This window comes from Fundulus heteroclitus, chromosome 1, assembly GCF_011125445.2.
Source record: "Fundulus heteroclitus isolate FHET01 chromosome 1, MU-UCD_Fhet_4.1, whole genome shotgun sequence".
Taxonomy (NCBI): domain Eukaryota; kingdom Metazoa; phylum Chordata; class Actinopteri; order Cyprinodontiformes; family Fundulidae; genus Fundulus; species Fundulus heteroclitus.
In genome coordinates, this window is record NC_046361.1 from 32,042,172 (window position 1) to 32,056,519 (window position 14,348).

Genomic DNA, 14,348 nt, shown 5'->3' on the forward strand with positions numbered 1-14,348 from the left:
ATAAAATAAAAAAATAATTAACTTGACATTTTTTGCCCCCAAGGAAAAAAGTTTGGATAGCACTGCTTTCAAAAATACAATCAAAACATTTTCTATACTTTTTTTAAAATAAATAAAATCCTCATTTAAAAGCTCATTTGGGTAAAACTTGTGTGTGATAGTTTGACCATTTGATACATTTACCTGTGACAAAAAGCCAAACACTAAATAAATCTGTAAGACGGTATATATTCTTCCCCCAGAACACAAAGATTTAAAACCAAAATAATGTGTAACGGTATTTTGGGTTTTAATACGTTCTGTGGAAAACCATAGAGTGTCTTGACATACAGTACAATGGTGGATTTTAAGTGGAAAAAAATGCCAAAACAAATGTAAAATTTTTTTCATTTCAAAGTACAATTCAAGTTTGTTTTTTACTTGTTGCCTTCTCAAACAATAGGCAAGGGATTAAAAGCATTACAACATTATAACAGTGTCCTTTTAGCTCCAACGTGGAAAACATGTTGAAAAATCAGGATATTAAATTTCAGACTTCTTCATCCTCATCTTCAGAGTCGGAGCTCATTCGACCCAGCTCCTCGTAATCCTTTTCCAAACAGGCCAGGTCCTCTCTGGCCTCGGCAAACTCCCCCTCCTCCATGCCTTCGCCCACGTACCAGTGGACGAACGCCCGCTTGGCGTACATCAGGTCGAACTTGTGGTCCAGACGGGCCCAGGCCTCAGCGATGGCGGTGGTGTTGCTCAGCATGCACACGGCCCTCTGGACGCTGGCCAGGTCTCCGCCGGGCACTGCAGTGGGAGGTTGGTAATTAATACCGACCTGTTAAAGGGAGACAATAATCAGAAGGGATCTGATGTATCTGAGGACACGTTTCACTTGTTCAGAGTGGTAACAGCTTCCTAAATTGTTCATGTAAAAAATCCATAATTGTCAACTTCTCAGAGTTTCCATTCCTTCACATCCTTTTCTAAAGTTGAAAACACTAAAGTTCACTGGAGGACACAAGGGAAGAAGGGAGCTAGGACACAGGCAAAAAGGACATAAAGAAAAGGAAGCAAAGAATGAAAGACATGAGGAAGGAAGATGGGCAGGAGCCAACAAAGAAAGGAAAGGAAAGGAAAGAAGGACATTTTAAAGCAGGCATGTCCAAAGTGCGGCCCAGGGGCCATTTGTGGCCCCTGTACTGATTCTGTCCCCCCCCCCCCCAAACAATCTGGATTTCAAGAAAGATTTGGTGGCTGATGCAGATGGAAGATTTTAATTTTTAATTGGGGCAAAATTATTACAGAAAAGTTTAAAATGACACAGTTGAAAATGTTAAGTTCAACACAAAGTATTCATCTTTCAATAAACACACTTTTCTCTTTAATTTCATAGTAAGATCTATCGATGACATTTAATTACTCAAATGCAGACTTTGGTGCATTAAAATATGCTTTGAATTGAGTTCAGCTTATTATTGGTAAAGAGTCAAATTAAAATATTCAAAATAATTTGCAAACTGGATGATTACAATAATTTACACTAATTTCCAAACAAAAAAATCTGCCTAATTTATTTCAAATGATAAAATTTTGTAGAGTAGGTAAAAAAAATTTACCAAATTTTTTTGTTTTAAAAAAAATTTAGTTCATTTTTTGGCCCTCAAGTTCCTTTGACTTGACAATTTTGGCCGATGTACCAAAAACTTTGGACACCCCTGTTTTAAAGCAAGGGAGGTAGGACACAGGGAAGAAAAGAAAGGATGTAATTATGGAAAGAATGATAAAAAAAGAAGGACAGAACACACAAATGGCAAGATATTGAAGGAAGGAAGGAAGGAAGGAAGGAAGGAAGGAAGGAAGGAAGGAAGGAAGGAAGGAAGGAAGGAAGGAAGGAAGGAAGGAAGGAAGGAAGGAAGGAAATAATGGAAGTAGGACAAATATGGAAGAATACAAGGAAGAAAGTAGGGGTAAAGCCACGAGAAGGACAAATGACACAAGGGAGTGATGGAGGTAGGATACAAGGAAGAAAAGAAAGGATGAAATTATGAAAAGAATGATAAAAAAGAAGGACAGAACACACAAATGGCAAGATATTGAAGGAAGGAAGGAAGGAAGGAAGGAAGGAAGGAAGGAAGGAAGGAAGTAGGACAAAGATGGAAGACTACAAGGAAGAAAGGAGGGATAGAGCCACAAGAAGGACGAATGACACAAGGGAGTGATGGAGGTAGGATAAAAGGAAAAAAATTAGGAAGGGATGGGGGGACCCAAGGATAAAAGGACAGAAGCAAGAAACAAGAAAAAAAGCAAGAACCAATACAAGGAAGACAGGATAAGAGAAGGATAGGCCACAAGGAAGGAAGGAAACTATGAGAAATTCAGGGAGAGAGGAAGGAAGCACAAAGGAAACGAAAGTAGGACATGAGAAGAGAAGAAAGGAAGGACACAAAGAAACAGAAACGAGCAGCACGTAGAAGAAAGAAGAAACAATAGAGGGGACTGAGGAAGGACACAGAAAAGGAGAGATGGAAGAAAGGAAGGACAGACTGAAGTAAATAGAAAGTAAACAAAGCCTGGAAAGGACCAAACATGTTCATGTGTTGGTTTTCATGCAGACCTGGAAAATACTAACCTGACCCTAGCCAATTGAATTTCGCTCCGCCTAGCTCCACTCATCCATCTGGAACAGATCCATAGGAATGCCGTTTCAGAAGGCTGGGCCTTATCAAAAATCCTTGCATATGATTGGATAAGCCACTTTTCTGTCATCAATGTTAACGCTTGCTTCCTAGATGCGAGCCGTCATTGTTGTCTGAATCAAAACAGTCTCACGGTCGCTTCTCCACTACGTCACATCTATGAAACTCCAGCCCTGCGTCCTGATTGGCTGGACAATAAAATTGGTTGGAGAAATCACTCTCTATGGGAGAGGTCCCAGATGGATGTGAGTGAAGCTAGGTGGAGCTAAGCGGAACGAAATTCATCTGGCTCGTCAGGTTAGGAAAATACAGCAATCAAAGGTAATCACCTTGAAGCCAGTGGGGCACCAGTCTACAAACTGGATGGAGCGTCTGGTCTTTATATTAGCGATGGCAGCGTTTACATCCTTCGGGACAACGTCTCCCCGATACAGCATGCAGCACGCCATGTACTTGCCGCGGCGAGGATCACACTTGACCATCTGATTGGTCGGTTCGAAGCAGGAGGCGGTGATCTCGGCCACGGTCAGCTGCTCGTGGTAGGCCTTCTCGGCTGAGATGATGGGCGAGTAGGTAACCAGCGGGAAGTGGACGCGCGGAAACGGCACCAGGTTGGTCTGGAACTCCGTCAGGTCAACGTTGAGGGCGCCGTCGAAGCGAAGCGAGGCGGTGATCGAGGACACGATCTGACCGATCAACCTGTTGAGGTTGACGTAACCGGGGGTTTCGATGTTCATGTTGCGGCGGCAGATGTCGTAGATGGCCTCGTTGTCCACCATGAAGGCGCAGTCGGAGTGCTCCAGGGTGGTGTGTGTGGTCAGGATGGCGTTGTAGGGCTCCACCACGGCAGTGGACACCTGGGGAGCCGGGTAGACCGCGAACTCCAACTTGGATTTCTTGCCGTAGTCCAACGAGAGACGCTCCATCAGGAGGGAGGTGAAGCCGGAGCCGGTGCCGCCTCCGATGCTGTGAAAGACAAGGAAGCCCTGCAGGCCCGTGCACTGATCTGTCTGAGAAGAAGGATGCAGGAGCTGGTGAAGGTTCTCAATCATCCAGGTCATGGTCATTCCGAAAAAAAAAGTAAAAAACAAAGCAACTGGACTTGTTTTCCGTAGTTGAAGACGTTTCGCTAACTCTCCAGGAAGCTTTCTCAATTCAAAAAGTCTGGAGTAATGTATACCAAGCTTTATATTACAAGGCCTTTGTTTGCCAGTAGTATAAAGCTTGGTACTCCACATTACTCCAGACTTTTTGAATTGAGAAAGCTTCCTGGAGAGTTAGCGAAACGTCTTCAACTACGGAAAACAAGTCCAGTTGCTTTGTTTTTAATTTTTTTGGAAGGATGCAGGAGGCTCAATGGAGGCAAGTGGTGCAGACAATCATTCAAGAGTAGCTAATAGGTAAAGAAAAACCTACACTGCCTTGCAAAGGTTTTTCACATTAAGCCCTAAATACCATTATGGATCTGTGGCAGCACTTAAACAGGGCTATTAAAAGATGCATCATACTAATCTGATGGAGCCAAAGCTGTTCAGCAAAGAAGAATGGTCAAAAAAATCTTAATCTGAGGTGTTGAGCTGGTAAACCTATCTAGATTTAGACAACTTTGTCATTTTGTATGTGCAGAGTGCATACAGAACAAAGTTTCGTTGCATACAGCTTATGACAGTGAGCATGTCACGAAAAACGTTAAGCTGTAACTGCAGCAAAAAGGGGAAGAAAAAAATTGCCCCGAGCTGTAAAAAAAAAAGTTTTGCTAAAAGTTTGGAAGCGCATGTATAATTTTTCTCCTGCTTCACAGTTAATCATTTTATTGTGTTTGTCCGTCACTTAAAATTCTTGTAAAATGCATCAAAGCTTATGGTTTTATACAGAAACACTCAAATGCATGGCCTCCTCTACAATAAGCAGCTTTCTGAATTGGACTGCCTGCTGAAAAAACTTTTTTTGGCATCTAAATATATATACTTTTTAAATACAATCAAACAAAGATAAACCAAATCTATGTTGAAAAATATATTTTCTTCATTTTCCCCAAACCGTAAAGCAGTTTTAATGTCCTGTAGCTGCTCTGGTCATCAAAGCTGTTCCTGTTCAGCATCAATCGTGCACCAACATCAAGTCTGGTAACTAAAACTGAGAAATGGAGGCACCTCATTTATAAGATGGATTGGACACAAATGTAAAGAAAGGAAACGTTTTAAGTTTTTATCTGTTTGGCAAACAGAAGGTGGTGCTGGAGAGCAAAATCTGCCACGATGCTGACAAACTGAGCAGACCTCTGCAAGCTTGCAGAGGAAGATCATGTGAAGCAATAATTATTAGGATTTACTTTATTCTTTTGAGTCAAATACTTATATTCAGACCCAACAGAGCATTTATAAAGGTACTTCTGAACTTTTTCCCCCTTTAAACAATTAAAAAATCTGCTGCAGTCCGCTGTTTTAGAGCCAAATATGAATGAGCTACAACAAGTTCAGCTTTATAAAGAATATCAACAACATAAAAAAACCGGGTGGCTGTTTCAGATTATGGTTAAAGCGACGAGCCTGGTAGTTTATAAAACTACATGTTTGGCAAAAATAGGAGTTTTAATTGACATTTAAAGAGGGTTAAATACAGAAGAGCAATTAGTTTTAGGTGTTATCTCCTGAGGGAAGTTGTGAGCCACATGTGGGAGAGTTTGGTTACATGGACACATTGTTTAAATACTAAACAAAGTGTGTCGTGGGATTTTTTTGGTTTTATTTGAAAAGGTGTAAGAACCAATGTTTTAGTGGTTAACAAAAAAACAAACGACTGAACATAAGCTGTTCTTGGATTCAATGAACCACGCCTTCTAAGCCCAATACCCATTTTTTTAATGTATTTTTCAGGAGTCTGTCATCAGTGTAGAGTAATTTGATCCAGGTATTTCTCAGTCTTTGGTAGCTATTGCCAAAAAAAGCAATAAAAGTCCCCTTTTTGGATTTTAACAAACAAAATCAAGTCTAAAATAACAGGTTTTCATGTAAAAAAGAACTTGTGTCTCAGTGAGGTTCCCTGTAGAAATATAATTTTATTAATAAATTATAATTATTCAGCATTTTGAACTAAAAAGGGGATCAAATGTTGCCTAGATTGTGTGTCAAAATTAACTTGTTTTTTTATTTTAGTACAGAAAACAAATCTACCAATCAGGCAGCAACTTCAGGGTCTTTAGTTATATTTTTGGCTACATCTAGCTATGGCATCTGTACTTTTTAAACTATGGTAAGTAAAAGGACCTGGATTTTCCTATTGAGCCTCAGGAATGGTCAGATGTGTGGGACAGGGCTGCAAAGATCTCAGTCTGTAACAAGATGAAATCAGTTCAGTTTAGGATTATACAACAGACTCACATAACACTTAAAAGTAAGACGGACTCAAAGCTATTCCCACTTTGTTGGAAATGTAAAACTGAAGTTGGTGATTACTTTCATTGTATGTGCTCATGCACAAAGAAACAGAGCTATTGGTCTGTTGTGGTTAAAGATTTGTATTATATTTTCAATACTACCATACAGCTCAATCCAAAATATCTCCTCCTGGGCTGAGAGCTTCGGATCAAGCACAAGCGACTTTATAACCTTTTAACCTTTTCTGCCAGGAAGAACATTTTGCTTTTTTTGTATCAAAGATTCTGTCAACACGCCACAATGTGATACGGGAGTGTATTCCCAGTGAATACATGTTTGCTTCTCACTTCCATGGACATTTTCTATATTTAACCTGACTGTACTTTTATTATTTATTTATATATTTATTTGAATTAGGACAATGCACATTCATCAACATGTCAGCTTAAAGCATCAATGTAAATATGCCAGAATTAGCACAACAGCTAATTTGCATCCGCTGTCCTAAAGCAGGTAAGGACAGTGAACATTAAACAAGACACTACAGGAGAGAACAGAGTGGACACAAACAGATAAGATGCCAATGACATAAAATCACAATAAAATTAGGTTAACACGCCCATGGAAACAGATCAGTTTACCTGTGGACACATGTCTGGTTAGTTTTCAACCAATGTTTCAAGGAGAATTTAAAACTTATGTAGGTTACACAGCCCCTAACATTAACTAGCAGTGTGTTCCATAACTGTGCTCCTCTGATGGATGCAACCATTCGGCCAAATTAGGTCCTACGCCGCTGAACATTACAGTCTCCTCTGGTTAAAGTTCTGGTGTTTATTCTAGTAATGTTTTTTTTTTTTGCTTATAAATCTGTTAGAGGAGGAGGAGGAGCAAGTCCATTTAAAACTTTAAAAACCAAGGCATGCATCCAGAAATATCTGATGACGTTCAAAGTCTAAAATGTTGTACTTACTTAAAATGTTACAATAATGACAACGTACAGGTTTTTTAATCAAGAACTTGAAGAGAGACTGTAGGGCAGGGGTCTGCAACCTGTGGCTCCAGAGCCGCATGTGGCTCTTTACACCTTCAGCTTTGGCTCTTAAAAACTTAGACCACAAATGCGGGGGATAAAATTGGTCAATGTTTCTAAATGTAAAGGTAATTTAAAATTGCTAGCTTTAGGGTGCATTTAGTTCTGCAATATATGCATAACATTTGCAGAGAGAAAGACAGTAATAGTGTGTAGAATATTTCACTATAGATAAATTAAGTATCTTTTCATCAATAGGTTGCAAATGACTTGCTTTTTCATCATTTTGATGCCATTTACTATAAAAGTCAAATTGAAGAAAATGTATTAAACCTAAATATAAAAATACTGTTGGTTAAATAATAAAAACTGTTGATCTTTAATTTAAAAAAAATTAAATAAATTTAATACAGTATACTATAAAAACAAGCTCTTGTTTCAAAGAGATGTGTAACTTTTGTGGCTCTAAACAAAATTTGTTTAGCTGGACCGAGGGCAAAAATGGCTTTGCAGGTTGTAAAGGTTGCTGACCCCTGCTGTAGGGGTTTCAAAATGGCCTTTGAAGTGTGAGACCATGTGGAATGGCAGTAGTGTATATGGCTAAATATCATGGCATGCATATAGGTTTTCAGAAGTCAGAGAGGGTCTTATATGTTTAAAGCAAATACTTGATATTTGCTCGCTTCCCTTCTTTGGTCTGAGCTACTGTGTTTGTGTTTTGTGACAAAAAATAAATATGGTTAGTAAGCAACAACACAGGGGAGGACCGGTACCATCTAGTGCTCCAGCCTCTCCCACCGCCACCGTTCTGAGGAACAAAACTCTGGTTTTGGTCTCATTACTGATTACTGACCATTTTGCGAACCCGCTCCATGACCGCATCGATGAGCTCTTTCCCGACGGTGTAATGGCCGCGAGCGTAGTTGTTGGCTGCGTCCTCCTTTCCGGAGATCAGCTGCTCGGGGTGGAAGAGCGCTCTGTACTTTCCGACCCTCACTTCATCTGCAGAGAGGAGTTACAAGAAGCACAATCTAAGTGGGTGTCTGTTTTAGTTTTTATCTCACCTGCGTCAAACTTAGTCGAACACCTTAAATATTCGTCGACCAACAAACGTGTTGCTCCCAATCCGGCCTTTATGGTGTGTGAACCAGAAAAACATTGTTTTTAAGACAGCATTACTTTGTGTTCTAGTAATACTGTTACAAACAGGAGTTGTCCTTTATTAGAAATTTTAAATTTCTTTACACATGTTGAGACTTTTGCTCTTATTCCTTTTTATATTTCTATTGTAATCTTTATTTTTTTTTCCCATGTTAAGTATTTATTGGTTATTGTCTGTACAGCACTCTGTCACAGCTGCTGTTGTTTTAAAGTGCTTTATAAATAAAGTAGTAGTAGAAATGTGCACATAAAGTTTGTTATGAATCACAAAAATCCTCAGAGAAATATTATTCTGATTGTAAATAGTTGCCGCCAGAGAACTGATGGGAAACACCAAGTGAGACCAGTCTTATATCCATGAGAACGACTGGTCTCCCCCTGTGTTTCCAAGATTTTTTTATTTATTTATTCCAAACCCAAGAACAGAATCAGAAACCTATTTCCACAAAAACAAAAAAAACTTGGAATAACCAATTTATTCAAACCTATCTGACATTTTGGACATTATCTCTGAATGAAGGGGAGCCACTTAGGTTTCCAGGATGATTGTTATCTGTTTTCCCGATTAGAGTGTAAAAGATCCAGTCTTTACCAGGTTCTGAAATTATTTAAATGTAACTTCAAGTGTATAAAACACAGACTCCACCTTAGATTTAGACAAACTTTATTGTCATTTTGTACGCACAGCTTGCATACAAAATGACAATAAAGTTTGGTGACCATTTAAAAAAAAAAGAAGATGAAGTCAAAATGGAATAAATATATAAGACCACCAAACTTAAAGAGGCTATCATTTCTTTTTACATCAATCTAGATCAGGTGTGTCCAAAGTGTGACCCGGGGGACTTTTGCGGCCCCCGAACTGCATTTCAACAAAGATTTGACTGACCAGCCCTGGTGGTTTGTGCAGATGGAAACTTTTTATTTTTAATTAGGGCAACATAATTGCAGACAGCTTCAAATCTTACAATTAAATGTTAGGTACAACACAAAACATTTGTCTTTTAATAACCACACTTCTCTTTCTTTATTTCCTAGCAAATAGGACCAAAGCTGTCCAATGATTTTTACTCAAATGCAGACTTTGGTGCATTAAAACCTGATTAGAATTTATTTATTAAAATTTGCTAAATGCAGATGGTTTAAAATGATCATATTTTGGTTAAAAAAAAATCTGTTTTTTGGCTACGTAATTTATTTTTTAGCCCTTGAGTGCTTTTGACTTGACAATTTCGGCCCAAATGCCAGAAAATTTGGACACCCTTATTCTTGATCCTAAGGGAAGAAGTTTTCCTTAAATCCCCTACAGTTGTGTTTTGTCTGCACACAGTCAGCTGTCTTTCTTTTGCATATGCATATTTCATTTCCATTTAAGTTATTTTAAGGTGCCATTGCAAAAGCAATGAAGCACACTCACTATTGTTAAGTTTATTTCTTCTAATTTTGTCAGTATTTTTGGGAGAAATGTTGCCAAAAATACATACAAAGGAAGTTGCTCAGTTGGGAATCAGGTGCTATGACTATTGGCATCAATACATTGCAGTGTATCAAAACTCCTAAAGAGAAAGCTGAAGAATAATCTCCATATAATTTTGGCAGAATGAGAAAAAACAGCTCCCCTTGGACCTCCTTATACTTTAAAGCATAAATAGGTCACAACATTTTGAGATTAGCAGCCTGAAATGGATATTTAACAATAACATATCTTAAAGTTTAGTTCAAAATGAAATATTGCACCACAGAACGATCAGCTGTGCCACATACCTGTGAAACAGTGACCACGTTTTTTAACTAAACTACTCACGGATGAAGACATCCAAATGTGGGGATTTTTATAGCTTTCACTCTGATTGACTCTCAGCCAGATGAGCTCCAACCAGAGGAACTGATTTATTTTAACAAGAACATAAAACCAACATAAGACCCTCTCAAAACAAGTTGTAGCAAGGAACTAAACCTACATGTGAGAAGGCATGATTAAAAAAAGGATACAGAGAATGAGGAAGGGCAGGAATTTCTTGTGAAAACATGGAGCCCCCATATCTTAGACCTGCTTATGATCAGTTGCTGCTGCTGCAGCACAGAAATTAAGCATGAACTGAACCAGCAGGAGGAGACACAGCTTGTGCCGGAGACAAACCGATTTTAACAAATCCCACCTTTGATAAAAAGCAAAAAAAAAAAAAAAACACTTTAATTCTTTAACATTTCTATGTGTTTAGGTTTAATTCTGACCTTATAATCCTCAATCATTATCTTTCAGGAGTGGGACTCAGCAGACTACTGCAGAGCTGCTCACCGATTACTGAGGGCTCCAGGTCCACGAAGAGCGCTCTGGGAACGTGACGGCCAAAACTGCCGGTGTTGAAGAAAGTGTTGAACGGATCTTCACGGGAATTTGGAGCTACGGGGCCCTCCAGGAAAACGCCATCGGGACCGACGCCGTGCTCTAAGCAGAAGAGCTCCCAGCATGCATTGCCAGTCTGAACGCCTGCCTGGCCCACATGGATGGAGATGCACTCTCTCTGGGGAGGAAAAAGTGAATGATCGATGTTTTCAACAGTAAACAAAACGGAAAATGGACAAATCAGTCACATCCAGCTCAAAGCGTAGAGCGTGACGATGTTTTAGGGCAACAAACTGAAAAAGGTTTTCACCTCAACTCTTATCAAAATGTTGCTAATCCATAAATAATAACTGCTTCATAAACACAAGAAGACGTGCAATATGAAAAATAAATAAAACCACTTGTAGAGAGGAAATTGAAATAATGGATATTAAGAGTAAGGTACAGAAAGGTACAATAACAGTATACAGTTTAAACCTCAAAAACTATTTAATACAAACTGTTTGATTTAAGATAAATCATTAGATCTTTTAATGCAGATTATGTCAGAAAATATAACAAAATTAATTTTTCCCTATTTTTTTAATAAAAAGAGAACTAATAGAACAAAAATTCTCACTAACTTGTTATTTTTTGGTGTTGTATTGTTTGATACAATGAAAATAAATATACAAAGAAAGTTAAGTTACTATTACTGGAATACATTATCAAACAACCTATGATTTTATTCAAAGACAAATGCAAAAATGTAAGACGAATCTGTGAAAAAAATTAAATAAAAAAATAAGTAATCCTGAAACAGGAATGTAGATTTAAATATCATGTATTCGCTATTATTAGGATACATTTTGTTATTGAAGCTATTTAATTTTATTAACATATTGTTAAATTAACTGAATCGTGTATTTTTTATTTACTAGACAATGTATTTATTATTTAATCCAAGTTAATTATTTAAAATCCTTTAGTTTTATTCTACATTTCTTAATTTTCCTTATTTAAAAAGTCTTAAATGGGCTGTATTTCTATTTAATTTATGTATACTTAGGCACAAACTTATTTTTTTTAAACAATAAATATAACTGAATTAGACTGCAGGGAAAAAACAGCTGGACATGTTACATATAGATCAAAGTAGAGAGAGGTACGGTAATATGAGGTATGAGGGATTGCTGCAAAGTCAGCAACACAATGCCAGCAACTGTCCACTGTGGCTACGCGCTCATCAAGCAGTGACTGATGCAAGTTAATGACTTGATGCAATCTGCTGAGTCTCCTTGGATAGAAAACTTTTTAACCAATTTGTCTATATTTGACTAACTTTATAAAGAGCCCTGAGATGACAGGTGTTGTGAACTGGCACTATATAAATAAACTGAATTTAATTTATAAAGCTGAACAACAGAGGAGCTTATTCTACAGGCGTGTTGTTGCCAATTGTAAGCACTTCCAGCAGTCTTGTTTCAACTTGTTGAGAATTTGATCTTGTCTCTCCTGGAGGGAGAACATCCCATTAGATGAATTTGTCACTGTTGAGTGACATTTGTAAGATAAACACGAAGACTGAAGAGGATGAGGACGCAAGTTAGATCACCTCTGAAGCTTGCCCATTCACAGGTAAATAAATAATTTTTGGCTAACCAAAAACATAAAAAAAAACCCTCTATTAAACCAAAACGCCATCAACATAGCAGCACAACTTTTTAGGGGAAATATAAGATAAAAATGGACATTTTCACAACAGGTAATTCAGTTAAACTAACATAAGAATGATGCATTGAAAATAATTACTACATTTCCAAATCGTTCTCTTACCATGTTGATCTAGAAGAAGGAAGAAAAATATTTTCTAGACAATTCTGTTGCAACGTCCCGAGAGAAACGTCTCAGCCGACTCAGCCCGGCTTGGCGTGTCCCTCTTTAAATACGTCGTCTGCGCTGCGTTCGTCCCTTGGTGCTGATTACAGGATCAGGAGGAGGGAGCTGATGGATGGAGGGAGGGATCGACAGTAACTTTCCTTCCACATTATTCCAGTTCTCACCCAAAGTGGTGATCTGCTCACAAATAAGGCTTGCTGTCACTTGCACACCTTAGGAAAAATATGCAGAGCTTAGCTTTTGTTAGATTTCAGGGAAGTGCCTGAAATCTTCATTTTCTGTCACTAAATCTTGACGTTTAAAAATCTGAAATAATTAAATTGTGCCTTATCTGAAGATCACATCACACTTAAAGAGTTTTAGATCATCTAAGCAGATTGTTAAGAATACAGGGTAAAATCTAACAATAGACATTTTGTTAGTTTACTCTTGAGGAACAATTGCCATATTTCTATGGATCAGTTTTTTTTCTTACAACGGATAGTTTGTAAGTTGTTGAACACTTATTTGACTTACAGAAAAAATGTTTAAACACTTTATTTATTAACTGTGGAGTACCACAAGGCTCAGTGTTGGGAACAAAACCTTTTAATTTGTCTATTGAACTGACATTTGTGAAGTATCAAACAAGTACAAGTTTTTGTTTGCTGCCATTTATTCTTTTTGCCTCTTCGGTGCATAACTTTAGACACTGCTGAAGGAACTTTAACAATACCAACACTAGAAAACTTTCGCTGACAGTCAGTGGCTCTGTTGGGTTGTGCTCAACAAGACGAAACTATAGAAATAGAAAGATTATTTAATCCACGCGTAAGGGTAACGTATGAGGCAGGTGAAATTAAAACAACTTATCGGATCTAAGTCCTCAACCAAAGACTGGTGTTTCTAAGGTGTCTCAAAGAATCATTATTACAGACAACAGTTTGCTATTCTTGGTATTATGTTAAATGTATCTTACAACGCAATACAAATTTATAAAACCTTAAAAAAGTTATATAATGAGTTATTTTTGAATTTGAATAAAACAAAATGTTAAAGAAACAGATGGAGTTTGATAGAAATATATTGGTGGACAAACCGGAGAGACTGAAATGAGAGCTGTGGCTATAATGGGTTGGACTTGTATAGAAGGAACAGAGGAAAAAGTATAAACACAATATGAAGAGCTACCAGGAAAGAGGAAAAGATGAAAGCCAGAGAGAAGGATGTAGTGAAAGAGGATATGAAGAGTTGGTGTGACAGAGGAGGATAGTTTGGATCCGATCAGATGGACGAAGGGAATTTGGCGTCTGAGTCCCTGAAAAAAAAAAAAGCTGCTGAAAGACGTATTTGCAGAGTTACATATTAAGTCTTAAACAGTGAGTCTTACAAGTGCTTTTTTTTTTTTTTTAAACAGAAAAATAAAGATAGATGATAATATAAGCATTGTAGGTTAAAGAATTCAATGTGGTTTTACCTTACGTTTCTTGAGAGCAACTGTTGGAGATGGGACAGTATGAGTGGAACGTCACTTTTCCTGGGACCTACATGCTCACCTAGCCTGGGACACAAGGCTATGGCACAACCTATCAGATAGCACCCCAGAGATGATGCATTATTTTACTGATGACATGTGAGGAAGTGTACTACCCTTGCGTGGGCATGTACCTAGACTTCTTTATAATGCTTAAGGAAGGATCAGTCGGGGCTCTTGCTACATTCATTTTCCTTGCGTCGTGTTCCATCAAGAGCCAATCAGCGCTGATGTGTCTGTAAACATTTCTCTGACTTTTCCAGATTCAACCAGTTAAAGTATAGATTTCTGTTTTATGCGTCGTATATTCAAAACCACTGAAAAAGGGTCGCCATAGGGGAAAAGAGCTGGGGAA

The 14,348-nt window shown here is 38.0% G+C and overlaps 1 protein-coding gene across 1 annotated transcript; it reads right to left on the minus strand.

Annotated features, from left to right (window-relative positions):
- Positions 1–265: 265 nt before the first annotated feature.
- tuba5 (tubulin alpha 5) lies at positions 266–14,046 on the minus strand. Its single transcript, XM_036141167.1, has 6 exons — positions 13,651–14,046; positions 12,418–12,657; positions 10,555–10,780; positions 7,948–8,096; positions 3,014–3,694; positions 266–823 (listed from the first exon to the last, which is right to left on the minus strand). Exons 2-6 carry the CDS (start codon positions 12,418–12,420, stop codon positions 530–532), a joined length of 1,353 nt encoding a protein of 450 aa, XP_035997060.1. The 5' UTR covers positions 12,421–12,657; positions 13,651–14,046; the 3' UTR covers positions 266–529.
- Positions 14,047–14,348: the final 302 nt, after the last annotated feature.

Bases quoted from the DNA above. Each gene is read 5' to 3' on its own strand.
- tuba5 (XM_036141167.1), bottom strand. The intron at 8,097-10,554 runs GTGAGCAGCTCT...TCCTCTCTGCAG, and splicing joins CCTGGAGCCCTCAGTAATCG to ATGAAGTGAGGGTCGGAAAG. The intron at 824-3,013 runs GTGATTACCTTT...TCCCTTTAACAG, and splicing joins GGTGCCCCACTGGCTTCAAG to GTCGGTATTAATTACCAACC.